The 17,400-nt window shown below is 48.0% G+C and overlaps 1 protein-coding gene across 1 annotated transcript in view; it reads left to right on the forward strand.

Annotated features, from left to right (window-relative positions):
* Window positions 1-17,400, forward strand: part of LOC147107670 (suppressor of tumorigenicity 14 protein homolog) — a 157,896-nt gene that overhangs the window by 106,888 nt on the left and 33,608 nt on the right. Inside the window, exons 12-15 of the mRNA XM_086006894.1 lie at window positions 2,050-2,154; window positions 4,659-4,766; window positions 6,373-6,489; window positions 7,095-7,211. Of these exons, the coding sequence (XP_085863020.1) occupies window positions 2,050-2,154; window positions 4,659-4,766; window positions 6,373-6,489; window positions 7,095-7,211 (447 nt within the window). The remainder of the gene's footprint in view (window positions 1-2,049; window positions 2,155-4,658; window positions 4,767-6,372; window positions 6,490-7,094; window positions 7,212-17,400) is intronic.

The raw sequence follows: 17,400 nt of genomic DNA on the forward strand, positions 1-17,400 counted from the left end.
GCAATGAGGTGAAAGTGGCTTCTGAATTTGCAGAAAAGACTTGCAAACTGTAGACACCTAAATCTGTGCTCAAAATACACTCAGCAAGAGCCTTCCCCTTGGACAAGCAAGCATGTGTCATGTGGCAGTATTTATTGTGCTTTCCATGCTCTGCAGTAATGACCTTGATCAATGGCCACTGAACATCCGCCTCTGCTTGGCAGATGTGGTTCCCGAGCTGCGTGATTCCCGTGGTCATCCAGTGAAATTCAAAAGGTCTGGTTAAAAGCACTGTTAAGGGTCTGACAACAAAGTATTTTAGGTTGCCTGCCTCTGCCGTTTGAGTCCGTGCTGCGCTGGGAAACGCGCTCGAGTTAAAGGCACGAGGAGATGAGATGGTGGCGCGTTCCCGACCTGCTTCCATTTATTGTGCATTTTACTCCGGACCTGCCTCCAATCCCGCAAGCACGGCAGCATAAATGTTCCAGCTTTTATCTCTAAAATTTTCTCTAACTTCTATCTGTTTCTGAAACTTGAGAAAAATAACACTTTCACCAACCGCAAGTGCCATTTAAACCAAAGAGAGGCCACGGAAAATGAAGCAGCCAATAATACTAAATATGACTTGTCAACATTTCCTGTTGTCCAGCTGAAAGAAGAAAACATGGGTAGGTCTGCAAGTGTTGGCATTCTGGTTCATTTTAAATGCATACTTACAGGGAAGGAGATTGCAACAAAGAAATTTCCCTCCATGACCCCCATTCAAGCTATCACTCTTTATCCCCAGTTTATGCTGGCATTCTCCTTCCTTCCCCACCCCAAGCTGCTTTTCCACCATCTGCTTCATCCCTCTCATTGCCATCCCTGCACTGTGGAATTGAAGGATGTGATTTCCCCCTCCCCCCAATCTCAACTGGCCTGTTGTTTGCTCAGGAGGGGAAACAAAATGACCTAATCTGCTCTCTGACACCTTGTACTGGCAGGTTGCAAAGTGGCACAGGTAAAGTACTTGGTGAAGGTTGCACACCTGCCTTTTGGTTGGGACATAGGCAGCAACTAAGGGGAAGTAAGGGCAGAAAAAGTGTGAACCGTAGCCCTCTTATTTCATTTAATCAATATAATGCCTAAGTTCCCCTCCCCTCCCCTTTCAGCATTCCGAAGGGACCGCTCCCTCCGCGACACCCTGGTCCACTCCTCAATCACCTCCAACATACCCTTCCCTTCGCCTGGCACCTTCTGTGCAAATGCAGGACTTGCAACACCGGCCCTTTTACCTCCTCCCTTCCCACCGTCCAGGGCCCCAAACACTCCTTCTAGGCGAAACAGCGATTCACTTGTACTTCTTGCAATCTAGTATACTGTATTCGCTGCTCACGATGCGGTCTCCTCTACATTGGGGAGACCAAACGCAGACTGGGTGACCGCTTTGCAGAACACCTCCGTTCAGTTCGTAAGGGGGACCCCGAGCTTCCAGTCGCCTGTCACTTTAATTCTCCGCTCCACTCCCACTCTGACCTCACCGTCCTCGGCCTCTTGCATTGTTCCAACGAAGCTCAATGTAAGCTCGAGGAACAGCACCTCATCTTTCGATTAGGCACTTTACAGCCTTCTGGACTCAACATCGAGTTCAACAATTTCAGACCATAACCTCGGCCCCTATTTTTTCAGATGGCAGCTGTTGATGATTCTGCCATTCCCATTTACACCTCTTCTAGACTCATCTTTTGTTTCTTTCCTTGTCCCATTACCATCTCCTTTTGCTTTGTACTATCGTCCCTTTTGTCATTTAATCACTCCTGCCTTCCACCCTATCACAGAGCCTCCCTTTTGTTCTTTACTCCCCTCCCCACCTTTTCCTGCCCTGCCTCTGCACTTGCTTAAAACATCTTACATCTAACTTTTTCCAGTTCTGACAAAAGGTCATCGACCCGAAACGTTAACTCTGTTCCTCTCTCCACAGATGCTGCCTGACTTGCTGAGTGTCTCCACCATTTTCTGTTTTTATTTCAGATTTCCAGCATCCACGTATTTTGCCTTTGTGTTGTAATGACTAAATCTATTGTGTTACAGAATGCCAAGGAATGCACATCTGTGGAGATGGAAGATGTGAGCTGAAGAGCAACAAGTGCGATGGCTGGTTCCATTGCAAAGATAAAAGTGATGAGTTGAACTGTGGTAAGTAAAAGAGATCTTAGAAGTAGTTGTAGTTTAAACACACAAAAAAGTGGATTCCTGATGAATCCTAACTGTAATCAAAGTAACACACCAAATGGTTTTATTTTTCCAACCTAGTCATTTGGAACTCCAGACTTAGGCATTGTGTAGTCATTGTGGTCCCCCAATTATTTATGAAATGAATGTACTGAATATGTCAGTCAGCTTAACGAAGACAAGTCACTTTTGCCTCTCTGCAGGAAGATCTGCTTTCTAGGTGCAGCAACATCATTAATTATTCAAAATTGTGTTTACAATTTTGCTGCAAATGGAAACAAGAACAATTCTTTCCTCCTTGAGTTTAAAGAGATGATTAACAAATGTATTGGTGCCAACATGTACCAACAACATTGTCAAGAGTTGGTTCTAACCAATTGCTGTAATTACACACATTTACAGCATAAGGATTAATCTGTAATTTAATTATATTCATAAAAAAAATAAAGTATGTGTCAAACTATGTATGACATTGATTGTGAAGTTTGAAACTAAGTGAAAACTCTGGTTACCACAGGTGCCAACTGATCATGTTTTGTGCCAACCATCAGCAGTTCTGAGATGCTGTCCATGTGTCAGCATTTGCTGATGAAATTCCGCCTCTTTTGTTCCTCCAGTGGTGCTTTGGGCTGAATTGTGGCAGTAACTGGGCAAAGCAGCAGGAAAATGGTGGGTAGCAGCTCAGAGCAGGGAGAGAATGGTTACATCGATCCACAGTTTGAAGGTTTTTAACTGCCTTCGCCGATAAACATCAGTGCGGGATTTAAGCTTCCCGCACTGCGCCAAGGTGACCCCATAATGCACCTCGGCCGAGCTCTTCTGGCCACGTGTGACCATGTTGGAGCTCATGCGCTTCTCATTCTCCTCAGCAGCTGACTTAGGCAGGAACAGGGAAGCAGCATCTGTTGGACAGCATTACAGCAAAAATCATGGTAGGGCCCTGCTTTAGTCATTTTAATTCCCTTAGCACTGGGTATTGTTTTTAAATAATAAAAGATACATATTCTGGCTGTTCCACAATAGTTGCAGACTGAATGTTACAGAATGAAAAGCCAATAATAGAATGGGAAAAGACCTTCCTGGCTTTATGTGAATACTGTTGGCACCTCTGATGGCAGCAGCTGGGTTCTGGGTGTCTGGTTGCACTCACACAATGTAAGTTTGGGGGGGATCCAGGTACAGCGCACACAATGATAAGATGGGGATGTCTGAGTGCAGTCTTTACTTTCTGTAGGCTACACCCAGATGCCCCCACCTCAGTTTTGTAGAGGTGAGAACACCTGGTGAACTGTGGGGAGGGAGCACCTATTTGCAGCTCATGTGCATTAAGATTGTAATGAAAGGGAAATATATCAAAGTACTACATATGGCACTGAGCTGGCTTCTTCAGCTCTTATTATTGAGAGAGCAGGAAGTGGGTCTCATGGAAGAGAAATTTGGAAAGAGTGAGGGGGGAATGGTGAAGAAACTACAAAGTAGTGAGGCTTCAGGGCTGAAGTAGTTAGGAGACTGGGGTAGGTTAGTGGCAGAGGGGGAAGAGGAAATTCTGCACTAAATTTTTGAATTGTCAGCTTTTTTGAAACTGGTCATCAGCTTTTCCAAGTTTTGTAGGTTGGCACATATGTGTTACCTCAAAATATCAAACCTGAAAAGACATAGGGCTAGACATTCGGCTCCTCTGCCTGCTGTTAGCGCCTCTGGGGGGCGCTAACGGAGCACAAAGGGCATATCACTGGGGGGGATGAACAAAAAAAGTGCCTCCCGAGAAATAGTGCCACGGGCCACTGCGCCACCAGCGATGACGTCATCGCCGTGCGCCACGACCCTTCCCCTTACCGCCCCGCGGCAGAAATTTGGCTGCGCCTGACATTGCGCTCCACTTCCTGTGCGGGGCGGTAAGCCGAATTTAAGGGCCGGGGCGGTACTTCCGCGCCGGACGCTAAATGTCCAGCCTTAACTCAGTTACCGCCCCCAAACTGGAAGGTAACCGAATTTCACGCCCATAAAAATCATAGAAACAGGGGTGAATTTTAACCTTCCAAAAACAGGTAGGTTGGGGTTGGGTGAGTGACACAGATTTCCCTTAACTCGGTTTCCTGTGTGTCAACCACTCTTCCACCCATGCTCCCAAATTTCCTCATAGCATAGTCCTAAGTTTTTCTAACAAGCCTTTTGTGAGATGCCTTATCGAGTGCCTGCTGAAATTCTATATGTACTACATTCCCTTTATCTTCTAAAAAACTCTGTTTGGTTTGTTTAATTGTAGTTTGAAATCAAGAAATCGCATACATGTACATGGCTGGCTGTGTAGAACAATGTCTAGATAACAATTTGTAACTCCTGGTCTTCATTTTTGCACAACAGGATTTAGTCATAAAAAAACTATAACAAAGTTCTGCTACTGTGACGCAGTCGCCCAATTCTCGATTAACTCTTTTTCATTTACTCTTTATCTGACCCACTTCCAGTGTGCACATCAGACCAGTTTAAGTGTCATAATAATTTGTGTAAACCAGTGATCTGGGTCTGTGATGGAGTTGATGACTGTGGAGATATGAGCGATGAAAGCAATTGTGGTAAGAAACTTGCTTTTTGATTATGGAAAACCCATAGCGTAAAATTGGTAGCTTAGGTAGCTTTTCCAACTAAAAAATTGCATTAACTCTTAAACATTTTCTTCTGAAGTTATTGACCCAAGTAAGGCTACAGTTCCTTAAGTAACGCAGCCCTCTGGTATCTTGTCCAAATGGCCATTCTTCATGTGCAAGCCTGAATCATGAATATTAACAGGCTGTTAAAGAGTAGAAGGGAGGGGTTCACATCAAAGCCAACTTGATCCACTTCTCACCAAACATGCACACACATCATTTTCTAGCAAGAGTTATTAGATAGCAATCAGGAGCAGAGACAGTGACTGACTTTTTTTAATCTCCCTAGCTTGGGAATGTAATGCCCAATCGTAGCATTCCCATTACTACTCTAATTGCAATCAGCTTTTTCAGGGCAGGGCAAGGGTTGTACTGAGAGGTTCCACTTCTGCATGGTTTAGTATCTCACCAGTGTGTATTTGTCCACTGAATCCAACATCTCACCAGTGTACATTGACCCACTGAGACATCAGGGAGGTTGGTGTGGAGAGTGGGAGAGGCGGGGGGAGAACTCATTAGGTAACTTCTATCATTTTATTTCAGATCTTATTAAATTTGTGGTACAACTTTTTTGTAAGCCAGTATCGCAGTGAAACACATTGGCCTAGAAATTCAGTGGGCTGCGCCACCAGTTAGCGCCCAAAGAGGGCACTTAGTGGCTTTAGCGCCACTGGCCACGCCTCCCGCGATATTTAGCGGGGCGTTAATGGCGGCGTTAGCCTGTAGCGCTGCGCCGCCACCGATGGCGTCATCGGTGTGCGCAGCGCCCCGCTACCACCCCGAACGCGATATTGGGTCACGCCCCCCCCCCCGTAGCGCCGGTCGCAAATCACGACCGGTTCACGGGGCCTACCTGTGGCGGTAGTGGCGCAAATTAAGGGGGAGGTGCGGGGCGGCCATATTTTTCGGTGGCCGCCTGCCAGCACCTCCTCGCGCCGCCCTCCCCGGCCTCCTGATCCCGCCCCCCCCCCGGGGCAGTGCCGGCTGTGTCCCGAGAGCCCGGCACTTCTCCTCGGTGCCGGGCTCTTTTGCCGGCACTCTCGATCGGTGATCGCGCTGGTGCAGGCCCCTCCCCCTTAAGAAGGGGAGGAAGGCCTGCAGTACCGCAGTGCGCCGCGCTGCAGCACGTTGCGCTGCGATATTCAGTTTCAGCGCCCCAAGAGGGACGTGGGGCGCCTCGAGCAGCGCCCCGCGTCCCTCTTGGGGCGCTCAAACTGAATATCGCGCTGGCACTCCCGGCTCCGTCCGGAGCGGTAATTCCGGTGCCCAGGCGAGCTTGGCACCCCAAACGGGGCGCCAGTGAATTTCTAGGCCATTGCTTCACTAACTTGGACTTAATTTTGCAGTACAAAGAGATCAATATTTCTCCATGTAAGGTGTATTCGGACCGAAATATCGAGTACAACATTGGGGCACTCTGCCGCAAAGTTTTGAAACTAAATGTAACATTCAAGCAAAGCACGAGTTGCAATTTCTTAACTAGTTTCAGGGTATCTTATGATCAGTTGTCATATCTTTTCTGTTTCATTTCCAGATTGCTCTGCTGGGCACTTCAGCTGTCTGAAGAGTTATTGTTTGCCCATCAGTACCTTATGTGATGGAAATGTTGACTGTTCTGATGGCAGTGATGAGGCCGACTGTGCTAAAACAGGTAGGCGGAACATGCTTCGCTCTACAAAAATTACTTTCAGTACATATACTGGCATCAACATTTTAAAACATTGTTCTCTTAAATGTCCTTGTTGGTAAAGACTCTGTTGTTATTTGCTGTACAGAACAGGGAACCATCAAAAGCAAAACTCACTTTCTTTTTATTAAACCAAAAAACTTGTGCCCATAATGTAGAATGCCATAAATTGGTAGGCACTGTCGCTTGCTTTTTATTTTGTCTGTGAAAAAGATGCTTTTATTCATGAACCAAAAAAGGAATCTGCATGGTTGGACATGCTATATAAAGCTTAGAAAATACTGTTGGCAAAATTAGCTGATGAGCAAATAATGTATTCCCAGACAATCTTTTATCCATTATTTTAGCAGAGGCATTAACTAATTTAAATGGGTTGACTCTGCCACTAATAAAAAAGAGAAAGGACTGTGAGCCCATGAACCATTTATCAGCTGACATTGTCAACAGTAATTAACCAATAAGATTTTATTTATTGGTGGTAAATTTGTCAGTTTGAACTTCACTATTACCATTCAATATCTTCAAACCACTGTTATTAATCCTGTTTTTTCTGCCTTTATTTTTGTTAGATGTCAAATGCACTGCCAACACTTACAAGTGTGCCGATGGAAAATGTATTTTCAAACCCAATGCAGAATGTGATGGTGTGCAGGATTGTTTAGATTTAAGTGATGAACATAATTGTGGTAAGTAGCGCAGAGAAGGGGAGAGCGACTGAACACTTTTTGACCTGGGGCTATAGATAATAGGAGGGGAAAGGCAAAGGTATTACAGCAGTTACAAGGTTATTTGAAGCCAGGAATTATTTTATGTATACATTAAAAATGCCAGTTTTTGCTATGCATGTACGTTGTAATCATCGTATTAACAGTTTCTGCTTCACACAGTCTGCTGAATATTACCCAGGTAAAAATCATTTATTAATAGCTCCTACTTTGTACACTTACAACTTTAAGAGCGTTTTGACATATGTGAAATCATCTGTTTTCACAATATTTCCTCTCTGCGATAACTTATAAAAAAGAAGCAAGATGACTCAGTATCCTTTATTTTCCATTACTATTAGTTGCTGCTTCCACGCTCTGTTAATTTTTCAGTACTGTATTAGTAAGATACTATTAGTACCCATAGAAATTAGCATAAAAGGGATGAAAAACTGACAAGGGGGGAGGATTAAGAAGCACCAGGTTGCAGTTTTAATTGTTTTGGAGTATTTATCTTGTGAAAAGAACACTTATTAGCACTAATAATCTGGTATTATTTTAATGTCCATCACTTACTGATATCCATTAAGGCCATGTTAACAGTTTTGGACACCAACTGGTGTTGTCTTCCATTTGGTACAGCAAAGTCTGCATTGGTGCCTATTGGCTCTGACCTGAATTATTATGGCCCAGAAATTCGGGTCTCCACGGGTGAGTACGCACGGGGTACTCACCTGTAGGCCCAATGGAAGTGCCGGTTTCCTGCATGCACTGCGCATGCGCTGGAAACCAGCTCTTCCGTTCCCTTGAAAGCAGGGGTTCAGAGGTTGAACACGTGCACAGGAGAGGCTGCGCGTGCGCATCGAACTTAGTTCTTTTTTACAGGTTTTCCCGGGAGGGTAAGTCTGTAGAAGTTACACATTTAAAAAGCAGGCATAAGGCCTGCTTTTTACAAGGTAAGTGGTGAATTAATTAAAATTAAATCATTTTTTCCACAGGTTTATTATTTTTAAATACTTTAAAGAAAGGTAAGTTTATTTTTAGCCCTGTTAGAAAATTAAAAAACATTTTCAAAAATTTAAATTATTTAAAATAGTTATTTCATGTAATTTATAGTTTATTTAAAAAACGTGATGTTTTAAAAAAAAATTATTTGAAGATTTAGTGATGTTTTGGGGCCTGTAGTATTTCTACGTTTTGACAGCACCTCCTGTCAAACTTATGAATGGAGCATTCTCTGCTCCGATTGGCTCCCCATGGCCCACGTGATCCCAGGGGACGCATCGAACTAACTGCGCCCCTGGGATACACAAGCACTGCGCGCCGGAAGCTGGAGCAGGCCCAGGATCGGAATTCCACGGGGGCCCACAGCTCAACGGCCGGCGCGCAAGTTAAGTGCAGGTCGGGGGCTTACACCCGCGGGAAGCCCCCGACCCGAATTTCTGGGCCATTGTATCTCTGTTCTAAGTAAACAAGCTGGTGCAAATTGTGCAACCCACGGGGGTTATTTTGGCCAAAGGGTGAAAACAGGCACTAAATGGGTACTGTGCTAATAAGACATGCCTGTTTCAAAGTCTGGATTTAGCACACAATTTTGGTCCTAGCTGCTGATTACCATAATTTGAACTTGCCTGAAGGCAGTAAACCAGAAACCTGCAGGTTTTGCACTCAAGCGCTGATTCAATGCAATTTTCGTGGAGCAGTAAATGTGGGCTCCTCGCACCCAGTTCCACTGAGGGTGTGGAGTACTCTGGCTGGCACAAGGCAGGAAGCAGGATGGCTTGGGGACCAAGAGATAGAGGGCACACAGGTTCTCGGATGCGGTACTGGAGGTCCTGATGGAGGAGGTCCAGAGGAGGAGGGATGTCCTGTACCTGCAGGGGGGAAGAATGCCACCTCGCCTCCTGTCCCTCGCTGCTGCTGCTCTGCCTAGCCTCATGTCCTCCTCCCATTCCTCATCCAGACCAAGGGGGACCCCTAGCCAGATGTCCATGACCAAGCCCTCCCTTTCTCCAGGTGACTCCTATAAGGTGGAGTAGTACAGCACTTACTCTTTTTAGATGAAGCCCTCAGGGAATTTCTGGAATGAATTTTGCTCGAGTGTTGGACAACTTTTATTTATATAGCACCTTTAGCGTAGTAAAACATCTGAAGGCGCTTCACAGGAGTGTTATAAGACAAAAAATTTGACACCGAGCTGCATAAGGAGAAATTAGGGCCGATATCCAAAAGCTTGGTCAACGAGGTAGGTTTTAAGGAGCGTCTTAAAGGAGGAAAGAGAGGTAGAGAAGTGGAGAGGTTTAGGGAGAGAATGCCAGAGTTGAGGTTCTAGGCAGCTGAAGGCACGGCCACCAGTGTTTGAGCGATTACAATCAGGGATGCTCAAGAGGGCAGAATTAGAGGAGTGCGATATCTCGGGGCGCGGGCGCGGTTTGTGGGGCTGGAGGAAATTACAGAGATAGGGAGGGACGAGGTCATGATGGGATTTGAAAACAAGGATGAGAATTTTAAAATCAAGGCGTTGCTTAACCAATGTAGGTCAGCGAGTACAGGGTGATGGGTGAACGGGACTTAGTGCGAGTTAGGACACAGGCAGCAGATTTTTGGATGACCTCAAGTTTATGTAGGGTAGAACGTGGGAGGCCAGGCAGGAGTGCGTTGGAATAGTCAAGCCTAGAGGTAACAAAGGCATGGATGAGGGTTTCAGCAGCAGATGAGCTGAGGCAGGGGCGGAGTTACGGAGGTGGAAATAGACGGTCATAGTTATGGTGCAGATATGTGTTCTTGTATGAAATCTTGACAAAGTGCCCCAGAAAGTCTCCTGATGTGTTTCTGAGGTCTCTCAGCTCCAGCAGCTATGAACATGAAATGGTGAGTATCCCTTTAAGTACCACTTGAAATTGACATCAACGTCATGCTTACTCCCAAACAGCTGGTCACTGTTAGGAGACAGCATTAGTTGAAGCACTAGCCGCAAACATACTGTGCAACCTCTTTAATGAGTGCTAGCAGGCATTTTAAGTGGCAATCAGCTGTTTAACGAGCCTTTGGCCAGCCGATCCTAGCGCTGGCTTCAACTCCTTTACCAAGATGGCGTCTTGTGCTAAACATGGGCTAAACTGGTGTTGCAGCTTAAGACCCCAGCTTGGCCACCTCGGAGGCTCTTTAGTGCCTAAAGTATTCCGCAAAAATGACCCCTATATCTCTGCAGAAGATAGAGGACACAGCAGGAGCAAAGACTTCATAAAACACTCACAGTTACCCATACCAAATACCCTCAGAGCCCTCTGTACAGGTCAAGATGCAGCTACCCGAGCCTAATGAAGCAGCAGTCATTTAAAGGCTGCCTGGTAAGGTGGTTAGTTACCTCTGACATTTCCTGAATGATGAGCTGAAGGACAGTGTTCAGGCAGCACTGCCCTGGTCAAGTTAACAATCGCAGGAGTGAGCTGCTATTCGCAGAGCCATAAAGCAGACGTCTGACTCACTGTTCAGCTATGCACTGCAATACATCAACTTTGAAATCGAGCAGCACTTGCAACCTCAAAGGCAGCAGGGCTCTACCAGCTAGGATTCCAGGAATAATCACTTGTAGCCATGTTGCTATTCAGGCAATGTCCGATGATGGCATGGCATATTTCACCCTGACTTATGCACATCAGAGCCCACTTTCTAGAGAGTATATTTATAATTCATACATTCTGTGACAAACAAACACCATCAAGCTCTTCCAAGGGGAGGAAGAGTTTGACAGCCGGCTGCCAGGAGAAAGGTTATGTGTTGCACGACTCTCAATTCCTCTGTTTAATTCCCAGGCCGGGGCTGAAATACAATATGGTGAGACTAATAGTGGGAGCGAGGTGCTGAGTGAGCAAGTCTTTGGTGTGCTTAAACAACCTTTTGGGTGCCTTGACCACTGGCGGTTTAGGTAAGCCCTGAAAAAGTAGGCAGCATAGTGACTGTGTGTTGCTCAGCATTGCAGTTGATAGGCACATTAGCATTCAGTTCACTGATCATCAGTAAGTAACTCATTGGCATGAACATATGCTGATAAACCTTGGGCCTAGAAATTGATTTGTGGCAGGCTGCTGGCGCGAACATGGCACAGGGAGTGATCCCTGGGAAGAGGGGGGCAACCAGGAAGAGGCAGGCAACCGGCGGGGGTGGGGCGGGTGGAGGCGGGTGGCAATGCAGTGATTGGGAAGTGGGTTAATGTACTGATCAGGAAGCGGGGTTAGCGATGATCAGCAGCGGCTGTGGTTTTAATGTGGAGCCGGGCGGAGCACTCCTGCACTTCCAGGCTCTGCATTCAGGTAAGTATTTTTTTGTTGCTGACAGCCTGCAGCGGTCCCTTTAAGGACCAGTGGTTAGGCCATACATAGACCTGGGATGGAATTTTCTCCAGGGAGGTAGGTTGGGGGCAGTCTTCGGATTCTTGCCCGCAGCCAGCCAGATAGAGAGACTGGCTGGCTGCGGTCGGGTAGGCCTGCAGATGCAAGGGGTCGGTCTGGGGGAGGGATAGCTGGAGGGGGTCAGGGGATCGGCAGTTGGGGATCATGGTGGGGGGGGCAGTCGGCAGTGGAGGATCGGGGATCGCAGGGGGGGGCGGTCGGCAGTGGAGGATCGGGGATCACAGGAGGAGCGGGGGGGCGTCGGCAGTGGAGGATCGGGGGTTGCAGATTGGGGGATCTCGACAGTGGAGGATCAGGGATCGCGGGGGGGTCGGCAGTGGAGGATCAGGGATCGCGGGGGGGTCGGCAGTGGAGGATCGGTGGTTGCAAGGGGGGGGGGTTGGCAGTGGAGGATCGGGGGTCGCAGGAGCGGGGGGGTCGGCAGTGGAGAATCGGGGGTTGTAGATTGGGGGATCTCGGCAGCGGAGGATCAGGGATTGCAAGGGGGGGGTTGGCAGTGGAGGATCTGGGATTGCAAGGGGGGGTCGGAAGTGGAAGATTGGGAGGTGGGGGTTGGCTGAGGGGTGGGACAGTTGGAAGATCGGCTGGCGGGGAAAGGGAGGAATCGGCCAGGATCGGGGGCATCGGGTATCAGTGGGGGCGGGGGTGGGGGAGAGGATCGGGGCCAGCCACCGGAGGAATGTGGCCGGCCTCAGCATCATCGGTGGGGTTGGGGTGAGGCCTTATGGTGGGGATCAGAGGCCTGGGAAGGTGATCAGAGGCCTCATGGTGGGGTCTACGATCGCGGGGGGTGGGTATGGCAGGGACCCTGGATCCACAAGGTAGATATAAAGCCACTTACCTCCCGGATGCAGCAGTCCCTGCCTCAGTTTAACTGCCGGGTTTCACGAATTGTGTGAAACCCGTCCCCATGCAGTTAAGTTCAAAATGGAGGGAGAAAAAGAGGCTTCCAGCCTCATTATAATAATTAAATTGACATACCGCCCCCTGGGAGCAGGTTGGTCGCCCCTGCGTCGCGTCCCCCCCTGTCCCACCTCCATTAAAACCAGAAGTGGGCGGGTTGGAGGCAGGATCAGGTTGGGAATCCCATTTTTTAGCGATTTAACTGCCCCCACGCTCCAAACTCACCCGGTTTTTTAGGGGAAAATTCCGGCCCAGGTTTTCCTGAACACAGCTGACGCCAGTCCAGCTGCGTTCAGGACAAACCAAGTTAGTAAAGGAGGCATCAAATAGGTGTTTGATCCCTAATTTGCATATGCAAAGGGCCTCGCACCTGCCTCAGACATGGGCCCTGGACGTCTCTTTTGATGCCTATACCAATATGGTGGATGGTGCAGGACATGCCACCCACCATATTGGACGTTTTGGCACCTGTTTTTAACTGCTCACCAGGTAGAGTTAAATTCGACCCCCTAGGGATTGACCTGGATTCATCTGGTTCACTACCAACTTAACAATGGGGTAGCCACATGATGAAAGCTTAGCTCATATAACTTGCTGACATTGACATGATCCCTAAAAGCCAGATCTTAATCCCTCTCAATCTTCCAGTTCAGTTAGCATTGCAATCTAACCTATTTAAAAACCCTCCAAAATATCATTGTACAGGTGATGGGCCTTCAATAACCACAAAACTAGAAGTTATAGACTTAAACAACTTGGCTTTTAATCACTAAGATCAGAGCTAACATCTCAACACGCCGACTGGTTCACAGGAATGAGTCATACAGATCCTGGGATCTTTATGTAAGAGAAGTCAGGGGCGGAGCCAAGAGCCAAGACCTGGAACCTCCCAGGTTAGTCGGGAAAGAGGAAGTGAAACTATACACAGTGGGGGAGGGTAATATACATGAGTGCAAAACGAATACAGGATCAAGACAAACAGATTTCATTACATTCACCCCTTCTATAGATTTAGTCCATTGGGGTGATGTTTCTTAAAAGTTGGTATAAGTGAGTCTGTCAGGAGGTTTTGCAGTTCTCCGTGATCGGCGCAAAGCCGGTTGGGGTGCCTCTAGGGGAGTGGATTCTGGTTCCTCCGCTGTCCGGGCCTCCGCAGTGTCTTCCAGGTTATCTGCAGTGTCCTCCAGGTTAAAGTTGGGTATTGATACCTCTGGGCGTCCTGTCTCTTTGTAGTGTAGGTCTTCATCGGGTAGTCTCCCATCGTTCTCTCCGCTCCCCGAGGGAGCGAGGTCTTTTATGGAAACAGTGTCCTCTCGCCCGTCAGAGTATTCGATATAGGCATACTGAGGGTTTGCATGGAGGAGCTGTACCTTTTCCACAAGGGGGTCCGTTTTATGGCCTCTCACGTGCTTCCGCAATAGTACTGTCCCCGGAGACGTCAGCCACGCGGGTAGAGATATGCCCGAGGTGGATTTCCGGGGGAAAACGAACATCTTTTCGTGAGGGGTAGCGTTAGTGGCAGTACATAACAGAGACCTTATGGAGTGGAGCACATCTGGGAGGACTTCCTGCCAGCGGGAGGTCGGAAGGCCTTTTGACTTTAAGGCTAACGTGACAGCCTTCCAAACAGTAGCATTCTCCCTTTCCACTTGCCCATTACCCCGGGGTTGTAGCTAGTGGTTCTGCTAGTGGCTATCCCCTTCGAGAGCAAGAACTGGCACAGCTCACCACTCATGAATGACGTCCCCCTATTGCTGTGTATGTAGTTCGGCATGCCAAACATGCAGAATAGATTACAGAGACAGAAGAGTGCCTGATTTCAGGTCCCTGAAGGGTTCGGGAGAAGAAGGCCACAGGTCTCCCAGCCTGATTGAGGGTCGCAGCTAAGGCAAAGTCTGACGCATCGCTTTCGACTTGAAAGGGAATGCATTCGTCCACTGCACACACTGCAGCCCTTTCAATGTCCTGTTTAATACTGGTGAAAGCCTCCCGAGCTTTAGCTGATAGTGGGAAGGACGTCGATTTAATGAGGGGTCGGGCCTTATCAGAATAATTGGGCACCCATTGGGCATAATACGAAAAAAATCCCAGGCACCTTTTTAAAGCTTTGGGATTGTGTGGCAGGGGCAGTTCCTTTAGGGGGCGTAATTGGTCAGGGTCCGGTCCAATTACCCCATCTTCCACCACACAGCCGAGGATACAGAGACGGGTTGTGTTGAAGACACATTTGTCCTCGTTGTAGGTTAGATTCAGCTTTAGGGCAATTTTTAAAAATCTCGCAAGATTTAGATCGTGGTCTTGCTGGTTGTGCCCGCAGATAGTGACATTGTCCAGATAGGGGTAGGTAGCTTGTAGTTTATTCTCGTCAACCATGCGGTCCATCTCACGTTGGAAGACCGAGACCCCATTTGTTACCCCGAAGGGCACTCTGAGAAAATGGTAGAGGCGCCCGTTCGCCTCGAAGGCGGTGTATGGGCGGTCCTCCGTTCTAATGGGGAGCTGGTGATACGCGGATTTGAGGTCGATAGTCGAGAAGACTCGGTATTGCGGAATCTGGTTGACCATTTCTGATATGCGGGGTAAAGGGTAGGCGTCCAGCTGGGTATAAATATTAACAGTCTGGCTGTAGTCAATTACCATCCGTTTCTTTTCGCTATTCTTAACTATGACTACTTGGGCACGCCACGGGCTGGTACTGCATTCAATAATGCCTTCCTGCAGGAGTCTGTCCACTTCCGCCTTGATAAAGTGTCTGTCTTCCAGACTGTACCGTCTACTTTTGGTCGCTATGGGCCTACAGTTCGGAGCGAGATTAGCGAATAAAGAGGGTGGGCTGATTTTTAAAGTTGATAGGCCACAGACTGTGAGTGGCAGCTGGGACCCGCCATATGCTAGCGTGACACTTTCGTGGTGGCACTGGAAGTCCAGGCCCAAGATTACATTAACACAGAGTTCTGGCATCACGAGGAGTTTAAAATCCTTGTTTTCCGTGCCTTTTACAGTCAGTGTTACCACACAAGCCCAAAATGTCCGAAGTGTGGGGCTTAGCAGCCATAGCAATTCTGCTCTGTGTAGGGGTTACCGTTAATGAGTGCCGCCGTACCAGGCTAGTGTGGATAAAACTCTCGGTACTCCCACAGTCAATTAAACATTTCGTTAAATTCCCGTTTATCTGTATGTCCATCATGGATTTTGTCAACGGGTGTGGCCTGGATTGATCCACCGTGATCGAAGCCACTGTTGGGCCCTGGGCGGCCGTTGAGTCGGGAAAAGATGGCGGATCCCAAGATGGCGGCACGCACGGCACGCACGAGGCGGTGACGGAGTTGGAAATCGGATTCCCCCTGCAGACTTTGCTAAAATGCCCCTTTTTCTTACATTTGAAGCATGTAGCGTCCTTCACTGGGCATCATTGTCTGGGGTGCTTGGCCTGGCCGCAGAAGTAGCATTTCGGGCCTCGAGACATTGCCGCTGTAGTAGGACTCCTGGGTGAACTTCTGTGTGGGGACTCCGGCGGCGTAGAGCTGGTCTGAGACCTGGATGGGGAAGATGGCTGATTCCAAGATGGCGGCCCCCTCGGCGCGCACGAGGCGGTGAGGGCCGCATGGCTGGAAGAATAAGAGTCAGAGTTTTTCTGGGCCACGTCCAGCGATCGCGCAGTGGCCACTGCCTTTTTTAAGTCCAGGACCTCCTTCTCCAGCAGTCTCTGACAGATATAATTCAATTTGAGGCCCGTGATGAAGGAATCGCGGACCAATTCGTCAGAGTACGCGTTGGCCGTCACGGCCTTGCAGTTACAGTCCCGGACCGGGTCCTTTAGGCCCTGTAAGAAATCGTCCATTGATTCCTCTGGTCGCTGCCTGCGTGTAGCCAGCAGATGTCTGGCGTACACTTCGTTTACCGGCCTCTGGTATTGGGCCTTCAGGATAGTGATGGCCTCCGTGTAAGAGGTGGCGTCCCGGATGAACGAATAAATCCGATGACTTACGCGAGTAGTCAGTAGACTCAGTTTATCTACCTCGCTAGCGGATGAGGCCCCCGCGAAGAGTTCGAAGCATTTGAGCCAGTGTCCAAATTGATTTGATGCTTCAGCAGAATGTGGATCCAAGTCCAGACGCTCTGGTTTTAGGAGTCGATCCATCCTAGTATTCTTTAGTGATTAAAATTGATGGGCCTTCAATAACCACAAAACTAGAAGTTATAGACTTAAACAAGTTGGCTTTTAATTAAGATCAGAGCTAACATCTCAACACGCCGACTGGTTCACAGGAATGAGTCATACGGATCCTGGGATCTTTATGTAAGAGAAGTCAGGGGCGGAGCCAAGAGCCAAGACCTGGAACCTCCCAGGTTAGTCGGGAAAGAGGAAGTGAAATTATACACAGTGGGGGAGGGTAATATACATGAGTGCAGAACGAATACAGGATCAAGACAAACAGATTTCATTACAACAGGAAGCTCTTTGGTATCCGGCACCGGCGGGACCGGGATGGTGCTGGTTGATCAAAAATTCTGGATGATGGAGAGGATTATCTACCGAGGCTATTTTTAACAAAGAAAAATAAAAAAATCAGGAAATGTGCAGTATACAGTAATTGGGTACTCACCTACAGAATGTTGTGTTAAATGGATGGTGGAAGATGCTTGATTAAGTACAGTACTGCCAGTTGAGGGTAATGCAATTCAATGACTACAAGCAGCGTGGGAGACACACAGTACCCCTGTAAAATGGCGGATCAGAAGAGACTACCGGCAGCGCGGGAGAGTCAGACTCCTGTTACAGGGGTTTTGAGGTGTTCCGACTTCCGACAGCGCCAAGAACATAAGAACATAAGAAATAGGAGCAGGAGTAGGCC

Source organism: Somniosus microcephalus, chromosome 14 (assembly GCF_052327205.1).
Source record: "Somniosus microcephalus isolate GS21.2 chromosome 14, FLI_Smic_1.0, whole genome shotgun sequence".
Classification (NCBI taxonomy): Eukaryota; Metazoa; Chordata; class Chondrichthyes; order Squaliformes; family Somniosidae; genus Somniosus; species Somniosus microcephalus.